The sequence below is a fragment of the Engystomops pustulosus genome, chromosome 1 (assembly GCF_040894005.1).
Source record: "Engystomops pustulosus chromosome 1, aEngPut4.maternal, whole genome shotgun sequence".
Taxonomy (NCBI): Eukaryota; Metazoa; Chordata; class Amphibia; order Anura; family Leptodactylidae; genus Engystomops; species Engystomops pustulosus.
This window is the reverse complement of record NC_092411.1, coordinates 62,643,188-62,657,412: the sequence shown is the minus strand read 5'-3', so window position 1 is coordinate 62,657,412 and position 14,225 is coordinate 62,643,188. Positions and strand designations below refer to the sequence as shown.

Below are 14,225 nucleotides of genomic sequence, written 5' to 3'. Positions count from 1 at the left end.
AGGGGATGGGTGGACATTCCAGGCGGCCGGAATATGCCGGATTGGAGCGTGCCTGCCTCTGTAAACAAAAGGGCACGGCACTGACGGACAGCAGTGGATGAACGGTAAATAAATAAACTCGGACAACCCCTTTAAGTCAATGATAATCCTTACCATATAAAAACATGGTCACTCTTGTAACAATGCACATGTGTTTTGCTTGAAGCATTTGCGATTCATTTTCAAGTACAACGCACCATGTAAATACAACTTAAGGCTACTTTCACATGAATTTGTGCTATGCCCATGTCAGAACCAGCATATGTTCTGCTGGAGAAGCGTAGTGAAGTGTGGTGCTCACCCCTTCCCCTGTCCATAGGGATGCCGGGCTGTAATTATCTTTTTCCCATGTACACTGTGGTCAAGTGACACATATGCGCCATTGGAGTCTGTGGGAACAGATATCCAACCCACAAATTTTGCAACTGGATATATGTCCCCACAATGTTCGTGTTCAAGGGGCCTAAAATTTAAAAATGGCATTGCTCAAGATTCAAAGTCCATGAGCAGCTGAAAAGCTACACATGGGAATGAAAGTACTTAATTTTTTCACCTTGAATCTTGGAGTGCTGCCATTTTTTAACTTTTACCTTGTCAAGGTTCTGGAATTTGCACCAAAGTCCTCCTGCTACAAGTGTTGCTCTTTTCTGTACTTTATATACATGATATAACACTTCCATATATAACCTGGGCAGCAGGCTGTTACAGATCTTGCACTGATGTGACTACTGTACTCACTTCATTTCAGCCCTTGGTCACAAGCCTCCAGTTACCTGGTTGACCTGTGGCCACATTTTCCTCTGGGTCAGCTCCAGCCTTTGATATGTGCAACAACTATGGGTTGTGGCGTGGCTTCTGGTAGCCCCGCCCACTTTGATCCGGCCAAAGAGAAACAGCATCAGGTTAGGGAGGGGGTGTGTCCAGGTGCTGCACGGCTCGGGCTCACACACATACAACAGCTCATCCATCTCCTCTCAGGAGCCACTGTGTAAGTCAGGGGCTGCAGCAGCCATTCTGCTATGCCCTGCCGTCCTCACTCGTCCCAAATAAGGTGAAATGTCAGTGCGTGTTTAGACGCATGGGGCAGTTTTCAAGGAGTAATACTGCACTTAGGAGCGTCTATGACGCTTCTAGAGGGGTTAATCCGACCTCTGTGTCTGCTATTTTCCTAGTTGAGGATGTGTCTGCTATTTTCCTAGTTGAGGATGTGGATGCTATTTTCCTAGTTGAGGATGTGTCTGCTATTTTCCTAGTTGAGGATGTGTCTGCTATTTTCCTAGTTGAGGATGTGTCTGCTATTTTCCTAGTTGAGGATGTGTCTGCTATTTTCCTAGTTGAGGATGTGTCTGCTATTTTCCTAGTTGAGGATGTGTCTGCTATTTTCCTAGTTGAGGATGTGTCTGCTATTTTCCTAGTTGAGGATGTGTCTGCTATTTTCCTAGTTGGGGATGTGTCTGCTATTTTCCTAGTTGGGGATGTGTCTGCTATCTTCCTAGTTGGGGATGTGTCTGCTATTTTCCTAGTTGGGGATGTGTCTGCTATGTTCCTAGTTGAGGATGTGTCTGCTATTTTCCTAGTTGAGGATGTGTCTGCTATTTTCCTAGTTGAGGATGTGTCTGCTATTTTCCTAGTTGAGGATGTGTCTGCTATTTTCCTAGTTGAGGATGTGGATGCTATTTTCCTAGTTGAGGATGTGGATGCTATTTTCCTAGTTGAGGATGTGGATGCTATTTTCCTAGTTGAGGATGTGTCTGCTATTTTCCTAGTTGAGGATGTGGATGCTATTTTCCTAGTTGAGGATGTGGATGCTATTTTCCTAGTTGAGGATGTGGATGCTATTTTCCTAGTTGAGGATGTGTCTGCTATGTTCCTAGTTGAGGATGTGGATGCTATTTTCCTAGTTGAGGATGTGTCTGCTATTTTCCTAGTTGAGGATGTGTCTGCTATTTTCCTAGTTGAGGATGTGTCTGCTATTTTCCTAGTTGAGGATGTGTCTGCTATCTTCCTAGTTGAGGATGTGTCTGCTATGTTCTTAGTTGAGGATGTGGATGCTATTTTCCTAGTTGAGGATGTGGATGCTATTTTCCTAGTTGAGGATGTGGATGCTATTTTCCTAGTTGAGGATGTGGATGCTATTTTCCTAGTTGAGGATGTGGATGCTATTTTCCTAGTTGGGGATGTGCCTGCTATTTTCCTAGATGAGGATGTGTCTGCTATTTTCCTAGTTGAGGATGTGCCTGTTATTTTCCTAGTTGAGGATGTGGCTGCTATTTTCCTAGTTGAGGATGTGCCTGTTATTTTCCTAGTTGAGGATGTGTCTGCTATTTTCCTAGTTGTTGATGTGTCTGCTATGTTCCTAGTTGAGGATGTGTCTGCTATTTTCCTAGTTGAGGATGTGTCTGCTATTTTACTAGTTGAGGATGTGTCTGCTATTTTCCTAGTTGAGGATGTGTCTGCTATTTTCCTAGTTGAGGATGTGTCTGCTATTTTCCTAGTTGAGGATGTGTCTGCTATTTTCCTAGTTGGGGATGTGTCTGCTATGTTCCTAGTTGAGGATGTGTCTGCTATCTTCCTAGTTGAGGATGTGTCTGCTATTTTCCTAGTTGAGGATGTGTCTGCTATTTTCCTAGTTGAGGATGTGTCTGCTATTTTCCTAGTTGAGGATGTGTCTGCTATTTTCCTAGTTGAGGATGTGTCTGCTATTTTCCTAGTTGAGGATGTGTCTGCTATTTTCCTAGTTGAGGATGTGTCTGCTATTTTCCTAGTTGAGGATGTGTCTGCTATTTTCCTAGTTGAGGATGTGGCTGCTATTTTCCTAGTTGAGGATGTGGCTGCTATTTTCCTAGTTGAGGATGTGTCTGCTATTTTCCTAGTTGAGGTTGTGGATGCTATTTTCCTAGTTGAGGATGTGGATGCTATTTTCCTAGTTGAGGATGTGTCTGCTATTTTCCTAGTTGAGGATGTGTCTGCTATCTTCCTAGTTGAGGATGTGTCTGCTATTTTCCTAGTTGAGGATGTGTCTGCTATTTTCCTAGTTGGGGATGTGTCTGCTATGTTCCTAGTTGAGGATGTGTCTGCTATCTTCCTAGTTGAGGATGTGTCTGCTATTTTCCTAGTTGAGGATGTGTCTGCTATTTTCCTAGTTGAGGATGTGTCTGCTATTTTCCTAGTTGAGGATGTGTCTGCTATTTTCCTAGTTGAGGATGTGTCTGCTATTTTCCTAGTTGAGGATGTGTCTGCTATTTTCCTAGTTGAGGATGTGGATGCTATTTTCCTAGTTGAGGATGTGGATGCTATTTTCCTAGTTGAAGATGTAGATGCTATTTTCCTAGTTGGGGATGTGTCTGCTATTTTCCTAGTTGAGGATGTGTCTGCTATTTTCCTAGTTGAGGATGTGTCTGCTATTTTCCTAGATGAGGATGTGTCTGCTATTTTCCTAGTTGAAGGTGTGTCTGCTATTTTCCTAGTTGAGGATGTGGCTGCTATTTTCCTAGTTGAAGGTGTGTCTGCTATTTTCCTAGTTGAGGATGTGGATGCTATTTTCCTAGTTGAGGATGTGTCTGCTATTTTACTAGTTGAGGATGTGTCTGCTATTTTCCTAGTTGAAGATGTCTCTGCTATTTTTATAGTTGGGGATGTGTCTGCTATTTTCCTAGTTGAGGATGTGTCTGCTATTTTCCTAGATGAGGATGTGTCTGCTATTTTCCTAGTTGAAGATGTGTCTGCTATTTTCCTAGTTGAGGATGTGTCTGCTATTTTCCTAGTTGAGGATGTGTCTGCTATTTTCCTAGTTGAGGATGTGGATGCTATTTTCCTAGTTAAGGATGTGGCTGCTATTTTCCTAGATGAGGATGTGTCTGCTATTTTCCTAGTTGAGGATGTGCCTGTTATTTTCCTAGTTGAGGATGTGGCTGCTATTTTCCTAGTTGAGGATGTGCCTGTTATTTTCCTAGTTGAGGATGTGTCTGCTATTTTCCTAGTTGTTGATGTGTCTGCTATGTTCCTAGTTGAGGATGTGTCTGCTATTTTCCTAGTTGAGGATGTGTCTGCTATTTTCCTAGTTGAGGATGTGTCTGCTATTTTCCTAGTTGAGGATGTGTCTGCTATTTTCCTAGTTGAGGATGTGTCTGCTATTTTCCTAGTTGAGGATGTGTCTGCTATTTTCCTAGTTGGGGATGTGTCTGCTATGTTCCTAGTTGAGGATGTGTCTGCTATCTTCCTAGTTGAGGATGTGTCTGCTATTTTCCTAGTTGAGGATGTGTCTGCTATTTTCCTAGTTGAGGATGTGTCTGCTATTTTCCTAGTTGAGGATGTGTCTGCTATTTTCCTAGTTGAGGATGTGTCTGCTATTTTCCTAGTTGAGGATGTGTCTGCTATTTTCCTAGTTGAGGATGTGTCTGCTATTTTCCTAGTTGAAGATGTCTCTGCTATTTTTATAGTTGGGGATGTGTCTGCTATTTTCCTAGTTGAGGATGTGTCTGCTATTTTCCTAGATGAGGATGTGTCTGCTATTTTCCTAGTTGAAGATGTGTCTGCTATTTTCCTAGTTGAGGATGTGTCTGCTATTTTCCTAGTTGAGGATGTGGATGCTATTTTCCTAGTTAAGGATGTGGCTGCTATTTTCCTAGATGAGGATGTGTCTGCTATTTTCCTAGTTGAGGATGTGCCTGTTATTTTCCTAGTTGAGGATGTGGCTGCTATTTTCCTAGTTGAGGATGTGCCTGTTATTTTCCTAGTTGAGGATGTGTCTGCTATTTTCCTAGTTGTTGATGTGTCTGCTATGTTCCTAGTTGAGGATGTGTCTGCTATTTTCCTAGTTGAGGATGTGTCTGCTATTTTCCTAGTTGAGGATGTGTCTGCTATTTTCCTAGTTGAGGATGTGTCTGCTATTTTACTAGTTGAGGATGTGTCTGCTATTTTCCTAGTTGAAGATGTCTCTGCTATTTTTATAGTTGGGGATGTGTCTGCTATTTTCCTAGTTGAGGATGTGTCTGCTATTTTCCTAGATGAGGATGTGTCTGCTATTTTCCTAGTTGAAGATGTGTCTGCTATTTTCCTAGTTGAGGATGTGTCTGCTATTTTCCTAGTTGAGGATGTGTCTGCTATTTTCCTAGTTGAGGATGTGGATGCTATTTTCCTAGTTAAGGATGTGGCTGCTATTTTCCTAGATGAGGATGTGTCTGCTATTTTCCTAGTTGAGGATGTGCCTGTTATTTTCCTAGTTGAGGATGTGGCTGCTATTTTCCTAGTTGAGGATGTGCCTGTTATTTTCCTAGTTGAGGATGTGTCTGCTATTTTCCTAGTTGTTGATGTGTCTGCTATGTTCCTAGTTGAGGATGTGTCTGCTATTTTCCTAGTTGAGGATGTGTCTGCTATTTTCCTAGTTGAGGATGTGTCTGCTATTTTGCTAGTTGAGGATGTGTCTGCTATTTTCCTAGTTGAGGATGTGTCTGCTATTTTCCTAGTTGGGGATGTGTCTGCTATGTTCCTAGTTGAGGATGTGTCTGCTATCTTCCTAGTTGAGGATGTGTCTGCTATTTTCCTAGTTGAGGATGTGTCTGCTATTTTCCTAGTTGAGGATGTGTCTGCTATTTTCCTAGTTGAGGATGTGTCTGCTATTTTCCTAGTTGAGGATGTGTCTGCTATTTTCCTAGTTGAGGATGTGTCTGCTATTTTCCTAGTTGAGGATGTGTCTGCTATTTTCCTAGTTGAAGATGTCTCTGCTATTTTTATAGTTGGGGATGTGTCTGCTATTTTCCTAGTTGAGGATGTGTCTGCTATTTTCCTAGATAAGGATGTGTCTGCTATTTTCCTAGTTGAAGATGTGTCTGCTATTTTCCTAGTTGAGGATGTGTCTGCTATTTTCCTAGTTGAGGATGTGGATGCTATTTTCCTAGTTGAGGATGTGGATGCTATTTTCCTAGTTGAGGATGTAGATGCTATTTTCCTAGTTGAGGATGTGCCTGTTATTTTCCTAGTTGAGGATGTGGCTGCTATTTTCCTAGTTGAGGATGTGCCTGTTATTTTCGTAGTTGAGGATGTGTCTGCTATTTTCCTAGTTGTTGATGTGTCTGCTATGTTCCTAGTTGAGGATGTGTCTGCTATTTTCCTAGTTGAGGATGTGTCTGCTATTTTCCTAGTTGAGGATGTGTCTGCTATTTTCCTAGTTGAGGATGTGTCTGCTATTTTACTAGTTGAGGATGTGTCTGCTATTTTCCTAGTTGAAGATGTCTCTGCTATTTTTATAGTTGGGGATGTGTCTGCTATTTTCCTAGTTGAGGATGTGTCTGCTATTTTCCTAGATGAGGATGTGTCTGCTATATTCCTAGTTGAAGATGTGTCTGCTATTTTCCTAGTTGAGGATGTGTCTGCTATTTTCCTAGTTGAGGATGTGGATGCTATTTTCCTAGTTAAGGATGTGGCTGCTATTTTCCTAGATGAGGATGTGTCTGCTATTTTCCTAGTTGAGGATGTGCCTGTTATTTTCCTAGTTGAGGATGTGGCTGCTATTTTCCTAGTTGAGGATGTGCCTGTTATTTTCCTAGTTGAGGATGTGTCTGCTATTTTCCTAGTTGTTGATGTGTCTGCTATGTTCCTAGTTGAGGATGTGTCTGCTATTTTCCTAGTTGAGGATGTGTCTGCTATTTTCCTAGTTGAGGATGTGTCTGCTATTTTCCTAGTTGAGGATGTGTCTGCTATTTTCCTAGTTGAGGATGTGTCTGCTATTTTCCTAGTTGAGGATGTGTCTGCTATTTTCCTAGTTGAGGATGTGTCTGCTATTTTCCTAGTTGAGGATGTGTCTGCTATTTTCCTAGTTGAGGATGTGTCTGCTATTTTCCTAGTTGAGGATGTGTCTGCTATTTTCCTAGTTGAGGATGTGTCTGCTATTTTCCTAGTTGGGGATGTGTCTGCTATGTTCCTAGTTGAGGATGTGTCTGCTATCTTCCTAGTTGAGGATGTGTCTGCTATTTTCCTAGTTGAGGATGTGTCTGCTATTTTCCTAGTTGAGGATGTGTCTGCTATTTTCCTAGTTGAGGATGTGTCTGCTATTTTCCTAGTTGAGGATGTGTCTGCTATTTTCCTAGTTGAGGATGTGTCTGCTATTTTCCTAGTTGAGGATGTGTCTGCTATTTTCCTAGTTGAGGATGTGTCTGCTATTTTCCTAGTTGAAGATGTCTCTGCTATTTTTATAGTTGGGGATGTGTCTGCTATTTTCCTAGTTGAGGATGTGTCTGCTATTTTCCTAGATGAGGATGTGTCTGCTATTTTCCTAGTTGAAGATGTGTCTGCTATTTTCCTAGTTGAGGATGTGTCTGCTATTTTCCTAGTTGAGGATGTGGATGCTATTTTCCTAGTTAAGGATGTGGCTGCTATTTTCCTAGATGAGGATGTGTCTGCTATTTTCCTAGTTGAGGATGTGCCTGTTATTTTCCTAGTTGAGGATGTGGCTGCTATTTTCCTAGTTGAGGATGTGCCTGTTATTTTCCTAGTTGAGGATGTGTCTGCTATTTTCCTAGTTGAGGATGTGTCTGCTATTTTCCTAGTTGAGGATGTGTCTGCTATTTTCCTAGTTGAGGATGTGTCTGCTATTTTCCTAGTTGAGGATGTGTCTGCTATTTTACTAGTTGAGGATGTGTCTGCTATTTTCCTAGTTGAAGATGTCTCTGCTATTTTTATAGTTGGGGATGTGTCTGCTATTTTCCTAGTTGAGGATGTGTCTGCTATTTTCCTAGATGAGGATGTGTCTGCTATTTTCCTAGTTGAAGATGTGTCTGCTATTTTCCTAGTTGAGGATGTGTCTGCTATTTTCCTAGTTGAGGATGTGGATGCTATTTTCCTAGTTGAGGATGTGGATGCTATTTTCCTAGTTAAGGATGTGGCTGCTATTTTCCTAGATGAGGATGTGTCTGCTATTTTCCTAGTTGAGGATGTGCCTGTTATTTTCCTAGTTGAGGATGTGGCTGCTATTTTCCTAGTTGAGGATGTGCCTGTTATTTTCCTAGTTGAGGATGTGTCTGCTATTTTCCTAGTTGTTGATGTGTCTGCTATGTTCCTAGTTGAGGATGTGTCTGCTATTTTCCTAGTTGAGGATGTGTCTGCTATTTTCCTAGTTGAGGATGTGTCTGCTATTTTCCTAGTTGAGGATGTGTCTGCTATTTTCCTAGTTGAGGATGTGTCTGCTATTTTCCTAGTTGAGGATGTGTCTGCTATTTTCCTAGTGGAGGATGTGTCTGCTATTTTCCTAGTTGGGCATGTGTCTGCTATGTTCCTAGTTGAGGATGTGTCTGCTATCTTCCTAGTTGAGGATGTGTCTGCTATTTTCCTAGTTGAGGATGTGTCTGCTATTTTCCTAGTTGAGGATGTGTCTGCTATTTTCCTAGTTGAGGATGTGTCTGCTATTTTCCTAGTTGAGGATGTGTCTGCTATTTTCCTAGTTGAGGATGTGTCTGCTATTTTCCTAGTTGAGGATGTGTCTGCTATTTTCCTAGTTGAGGATGTGTCTGCTATTTTCCTAGTTGAGGATGTGTCTGCTATTTTCCTAGTTGAGGATGTGGCTGCTATTTTCCTAGTTGAGGATGTGTCTGCTATTTTCCTAGTTGAGGTTGTGGATGCTATTTTCCTAGTTGAGGATGTGGATGCTATTTTCCTAGTTGAGGATGTGTCTGCTATGTTCCTAGTTGAGGATGTGTCTGCTATTTTCCTAGTTGAGGATGTGTCTGCTATCTTCCTAGTTGAGGATGTGTCTGCTATTTTCCTAGTTGAGGATGTGTCTGCTATGTTCCTAGTTGAGGATGTGTCTGCTATTTTCCTAGTTGAGGATGTGTCTGCTATTTTCCTAGTTGAGGATGTGTCTGCTATTTTCCTAGTTGAGGATGTGTCTGCTATTTTCCTAGTTGAGGATGTGTCTGCTATTTTCCTAGTTGAGGATGTGTCTGCTATTTTCCTAGTTGAGGATGTGTCTGCTATTTTCCTAGTTGAGGATGTGTCTGCTATTTTCCTAGTTGAGGATGTGGATGCTATTTTCCTAGTTGAGGATGTGTCTGCTATTTTCCTAGTTGAGGATGTGTCTGCTATTTTCCTAGTTGAGGATGTGTCTGCTATTTTCCTAGTTGAGGATGTGTCTGCTATTTTCCTAGTTGAGGATGTGTCTGCTATTTTCCTAGTTGAGGATGTGGCTGCTATTTTCCTAGTTGAGGATGTGTCTGCTATTTTCCTAGTTGAGGATGTGTCTGCTATTTTCCTAGTTGAGGATGTGGCTGCTATTTTCCTAGTTGAGGATGTGTCTGCTATTTTCCTAGTTGAGGTTGTGGATGCTATTTTCCTAGTTGAGGATGTGGATGCTATTTTCCTAGTTGAGGATGTGTCTGCTATGTTCCTAGTTGGGGATGTGTCTGCTATTTTACTAGTTGAGGATGTGTCTGCTATTTTCCTAGTTGAGGATGTGTCTGCTATTTTCCTAGTTGAGGATGTGGATGCTATTTTCCTAGTTGAGGATGTGTCTGCTATTTTCCTAGTTGAGGATGTAGATGCTATTTTCCTAGTTGGGGATGTGTCTGCTATTTTCCTAGTTGAGGATGTGTCTGCTATTTTCCTAGTTGAGGATGTGTCTGCTATTTTCCTAGATGAGGATGTGTCTGCTATTTTCCTAGTTGAAGGTGTGTCTGCTATTTTCCTAGTTGAGGATGTGGCTGCTATTTTCCTAGTTGAGGATGTGTCTGCTATTTTCCTAGTTGAGGATGTGGATGCTATTTTCCTAGTTGAGAATGTGTCTGCTATTTTACTAGTTGAGGATGTGTCTGCTATTTTCCTAGTTGAAGATGTCTCTGCTATTTTTATAGTTGGGGATGTGTCTGCTATTTTCCTAGTTGAGGATGTGTCTGCTCTTTTCCTAGATGAGGATGTGTCTGCTATTTTCCTAGTTGAAGATGTGTCTGCTATTTTCCTAGTTGAGGATGTGTCTGCTATTTTCCTAGTTGAGGATGTGTCTGCTATTTTCCTAGTTGAGGATGTGGCTGCTATTTTTATAGTTGGGGATGTGTCTGCTATTTTCCTAGTTGAGGATGTGTCTGCTATTTTCCTAGTTGAGGATATGTCTGCTATTTTCCTAGTTGAGGATGTGTCTGCTATTTTCCTAGTTGAGGATGTGTCTGCTATTTTCCTAGTTGAGGATGTGGATGCTATTTTCCTAGTTGAGGATGTGTCTGCTATTTTCCTAGTTGAGGATGTGGATGCTATTTTCCTAGTTGAGGATGTGGACGCTATTTTCCTAGTTGGGGATGTGTCTGCTATTTTCCTAGTTGAGGATGTGGCTGCTATTTTCCTAGTTGAGGATGTGTCTGCTATTTTCCTAGTTGAGGATGTGGATGCTATTTTTCTAGTTGAGGATGTGGATGCTATTTTCCTAGTTGGGGATGTGTCTGCTATTTTCCTAGTTGAGGATGTGTCTGCTATTTTCCTAGTTGAGGATGTGGCTGCTATTTTCCTAGTTGAGGATGTGTCTGCTATTTTCCTAGTTGAGGATGTGTCTGCTATTTTCCTAGTTGAGGATGTGTCTGCTATTTTCCTAGTTGGGGATGTGTCTGCTATCTTCCTAGTTGAGGATGTGTCTGCTATTTTCCTAGTTGAGGATGTGTCTGCTATTTTCCTAGTTGAGGATGTGTCTGCTATTTTCCTAGTTGAGGATGTGGCTGCTATTTCCTAGTTGAGGATGTGTCTGCTATTTTCCTAGTTGAGGATGTGTCTGCTATTTTCCTAGTTGAGGATGTGGCTGCTATGTTCCTAGTTGAGGATGTGTCTGCTATTTTCCTAGTTGAGGATGTGTCTGCTATTTTCCTAGTTGAGGATGTGGCTGCTATTTTCCTAGTTGAGGATGTGTCTGCTATTTTCCTAGTTTGAAGGTGTGTCTGCTGCTGCGGAGCATATTTCTGACTATTCTTTTATTGAAGTTTGCAGAAAATATGGAACAGCTGAAAACAAAAGCTCTTCAAGATCAAGCAGAATCATTGAAAAAAGAAACAGAGAAAGTGTTAAATTCTATGGAGGTAATAACTTGAAGTATATTAGTATATGTATATATATGTATATTTTTGGCATAAGTACTCTTTTCCAGTTTAACCCGTTTGCATTGCAGCATTGTTTATTTTTCATTATCCACCTTCAAAAATCGATAGCTTTTAAATTTTTCTGTGTACAGAGCTGTGTGAGGGCTTAATTTATGTGTAAACAATGTTACTTCTCAGTGATGCTATTTGAGGACCATTTTGAGGACTGTGCAATCTTATGGTCACTTTTTATACATTTTTTTATGTGATGTAAAATGGTGTAAAAGTGGCATTTTGGACATTTGACGGCTATTATTTGTTTTGGGGTTCACTTTCAGGAATAACTTCTTTTATATTTTGATTGATCTGGCATTTTGGGACATGGCGATACCTAAGGTGTTTGTGATTTTTACTGTTTATTTAGAATTTTTTAAATGACTTTTTAGACCCTATAGGGTTTTTTAACCCTAGATGGTCTGATGGTTCCTACCACATAATGCAATACTGCTGTATGCAACACTTACTTGTGCCTGCTGAAAATCTGGAATCTTATCTTGAATAAGCTTGAAATCGTTGCATTTTGTCTACATAAAAATATTGCATACGCAGTAGCCCCAGAGCCTAATAACCATATTTTTAAAACAACTTTTTTGGACGAATGTAGAAATTTCAAGGTTATTCAAGGCAAGCTTCATTTTCAGCAGGCAGGGCCGGCGCTATGGGTAGGCAAAGGTGGCAATTGCCCAGGGCCCACTGAAAGGGGAGAATCTCTTCTTTCAAATGAATCTTGAATTTTGTTTCTAGGTGCCATGGATCCAGAGATATTCAGGTTTAAAGTGAGAATATCAGGTGCCATTTTTATATATAAAAATCACTCCCAACGGCAGTTCAACAGTTAATATCTCCATTTTCCTGACACTTAGAAACACAAAAAATTTAGATTCATATAAAAGAGGAGACTCTCTTCTTTCATAGGAAAAAAGAAGTTAGGTTCTATGTGCAACACCCTCGCCGATGCAATGGCGAGGGAGTGTTTGCGAATACGTCCCACCTGCATGTATCCACATTACACTACAAGGTCCTGATAGGACATAGGGGATATTGTAGTGGTGAATCCTGCCTGGCAAGGCAGAGGTTAAGTGATTTTTTATGATGCAAGATGCTATTATCCAATGTCTTGTGTTACATCCTGTGCTCTGTAAGCTGAGATGTGATTGGAGGAGCAGCCACCACCTGACCAAAGGGAGGTAATAAAACTCCCTGGCCAGGAATGTTCTGGCTCTCAGATTCTGGAGGATTCCAGGAGATCTTCTTTCAGAGAGATTCTGTTGTAGGAGAATCCTAGAGTGAGTGAGTAATCTCAGTCTAGCCCATACCAGAGCAGGAAGAGCCTAGCCCCTGCCTCTGAAGAGTGGAGCAAGAAGACTAGAGTTAGTGTAGTGAGGAAAAGGGGTATCATCTTACCTTTAAAGGTGATACCTGAAGCCCTACAGGACAAGCTGAAGCTTCCTACCAGGACACAGCTGCCTCCCAGCCTGCCCTATACATCCAGGCTGGTGAACTATCTCCTGAGGCTCCCTCCAACTCACATCTCAGCACTCCATCTACCTGTTACAGGCACGTTGCTGCGGTTCCTGCGGTTCAAATAAAGAACTGTAAGTTGTTTTCTTCAACTTCTGTCTCCGTCTGGTCCCTGCTAATACGGCTGCCTTCATCACCGGCACCCTGTCCATCACCCAGAGACTCACACTCGGGACATTAAGGGGTTGCCCCAGGGAGATCCGCTATAGCAGCCTCTCCCTCATCTTTTCTTGCCAACACCACCCTGCTGGAGACCTGCCAGGCTGTAGGACAGCCCTCCGGTTACCCCGTACCAAGCACCGTAACAATAGCGTGCTTAGGCCGCAACCGCCAGCCACTCCGGTACCGCGGGCCCCGGCTGACTCCAGGCCTCACCGCAAAGGGCTAGGCCCCGGTGGGGGATGTTGCATATGTGTCACAGAGCCAGAGATACAGCCCTCTGAAATGTCTCCCCCCTCCAGATTCTTAGCCATCAGGCTGCGGGAGCATTTGCTGCACACATGAGCTGCTGCACCTCACAGATAATGGAAATATTCACTTTATATGTTACTACATTTTGAGAAGGAATAATATCAACTAATGTTTATGTTTTTAACCCTTCTCCATCCAGAACTATCTGAGAACACACTTTCTCTCTTATTCCCTTTTACTTTGTGATAGTTTTTTTTTGTTGGGAAAATTGACTGATAGGATGAACATTCGATCCTCTTCGCCTGATGTCGCTATTATATATTAACACCGTGACCCAGAACATGTCCATAAAGCTATATGTAACACCAAAAACACACACATGTTCTGGAATAAAGTTTGTATTTCTCACCATCCTCCATTACTTACACCCATGTTATGACGTTCTCACTCATATTCTTATGAAGCGCGGAGGGTTCTGTTATTGTGCGGTTAATACAATGGCGCAAATCTAAACATGATTTTATTATCTCATTAGCTTGGTTAATGGATATATAGTTATTTATTTGGGTGACCATTGTGTAAGGAACATACAATGATACTGTATATCTGTGTGAATTTTCTGCAGTTCCCTTTGCTGCATATTTTGATGAATATACACATGTGGGGTCTGTATGATCTCCTCACAACTTACTGTTTTAGGAAAGTATATTTTCTTTATATTAGTATCTGGATTTGTACATATTTTAGGGGAAATTTTGAATGTTAATTGCCAAATGCATGGCCTTGTTCTCTGCTTTCAAAATTCTATAGGTTTTATGGCGCCTTTACTTTTTATTCTGTTTTATTGATATATTATGCAGGTTGTGACTGTGTAAAAATTTCTAGCTGAAAAAAGATATCTAGTTATTACAGTTTTAGTGATATTATGTGGATTTATTTATGTGCACATATCAATGTGGGGCATTTGTGAACTCTACACATGTCCATGTATTACATTTAGGAGATGTGAAGGTAAATATTTTCTGTTTGGAGCACATTTGTTGCCATCAAAGTCAAATTCTAAGTATTTTTTTGTAAAATGTTTCAGTTCGAATCAAAGTTGCATGAAAGTGCCTTTGTCTATAAACTCTTTGATGCAATTTTGAAAATGGG

The 14,225-nt window shown here is 41.3% G+C and overlaps 1 protein-coding gene across 3 annotated transcripts in view; it reads left to right on the top strand.

The window, feature by feature from the left end:
- The window catches only part of LOC140121850 (uncharacterized), a 66,202-nt gene that overhangs the window by 38,746 nt on the left and 13,231 nt on the right, over window positions 1–14,225 (top strand). For all 3 annotated transcript variants that reach the window (XM_072141963.1, XM_072141953.1, XM_072141944.1), the window contains one exon: window positions 10,986–11,081. In XM_072141963.1, the coding sequence (XP_071998064.1) occupies window positions 10,986–11,081 (96 nt within the window). The remainder of the gene's footprint in view (window positions 1–10,985; window positions 11,082–14,225) is intronic.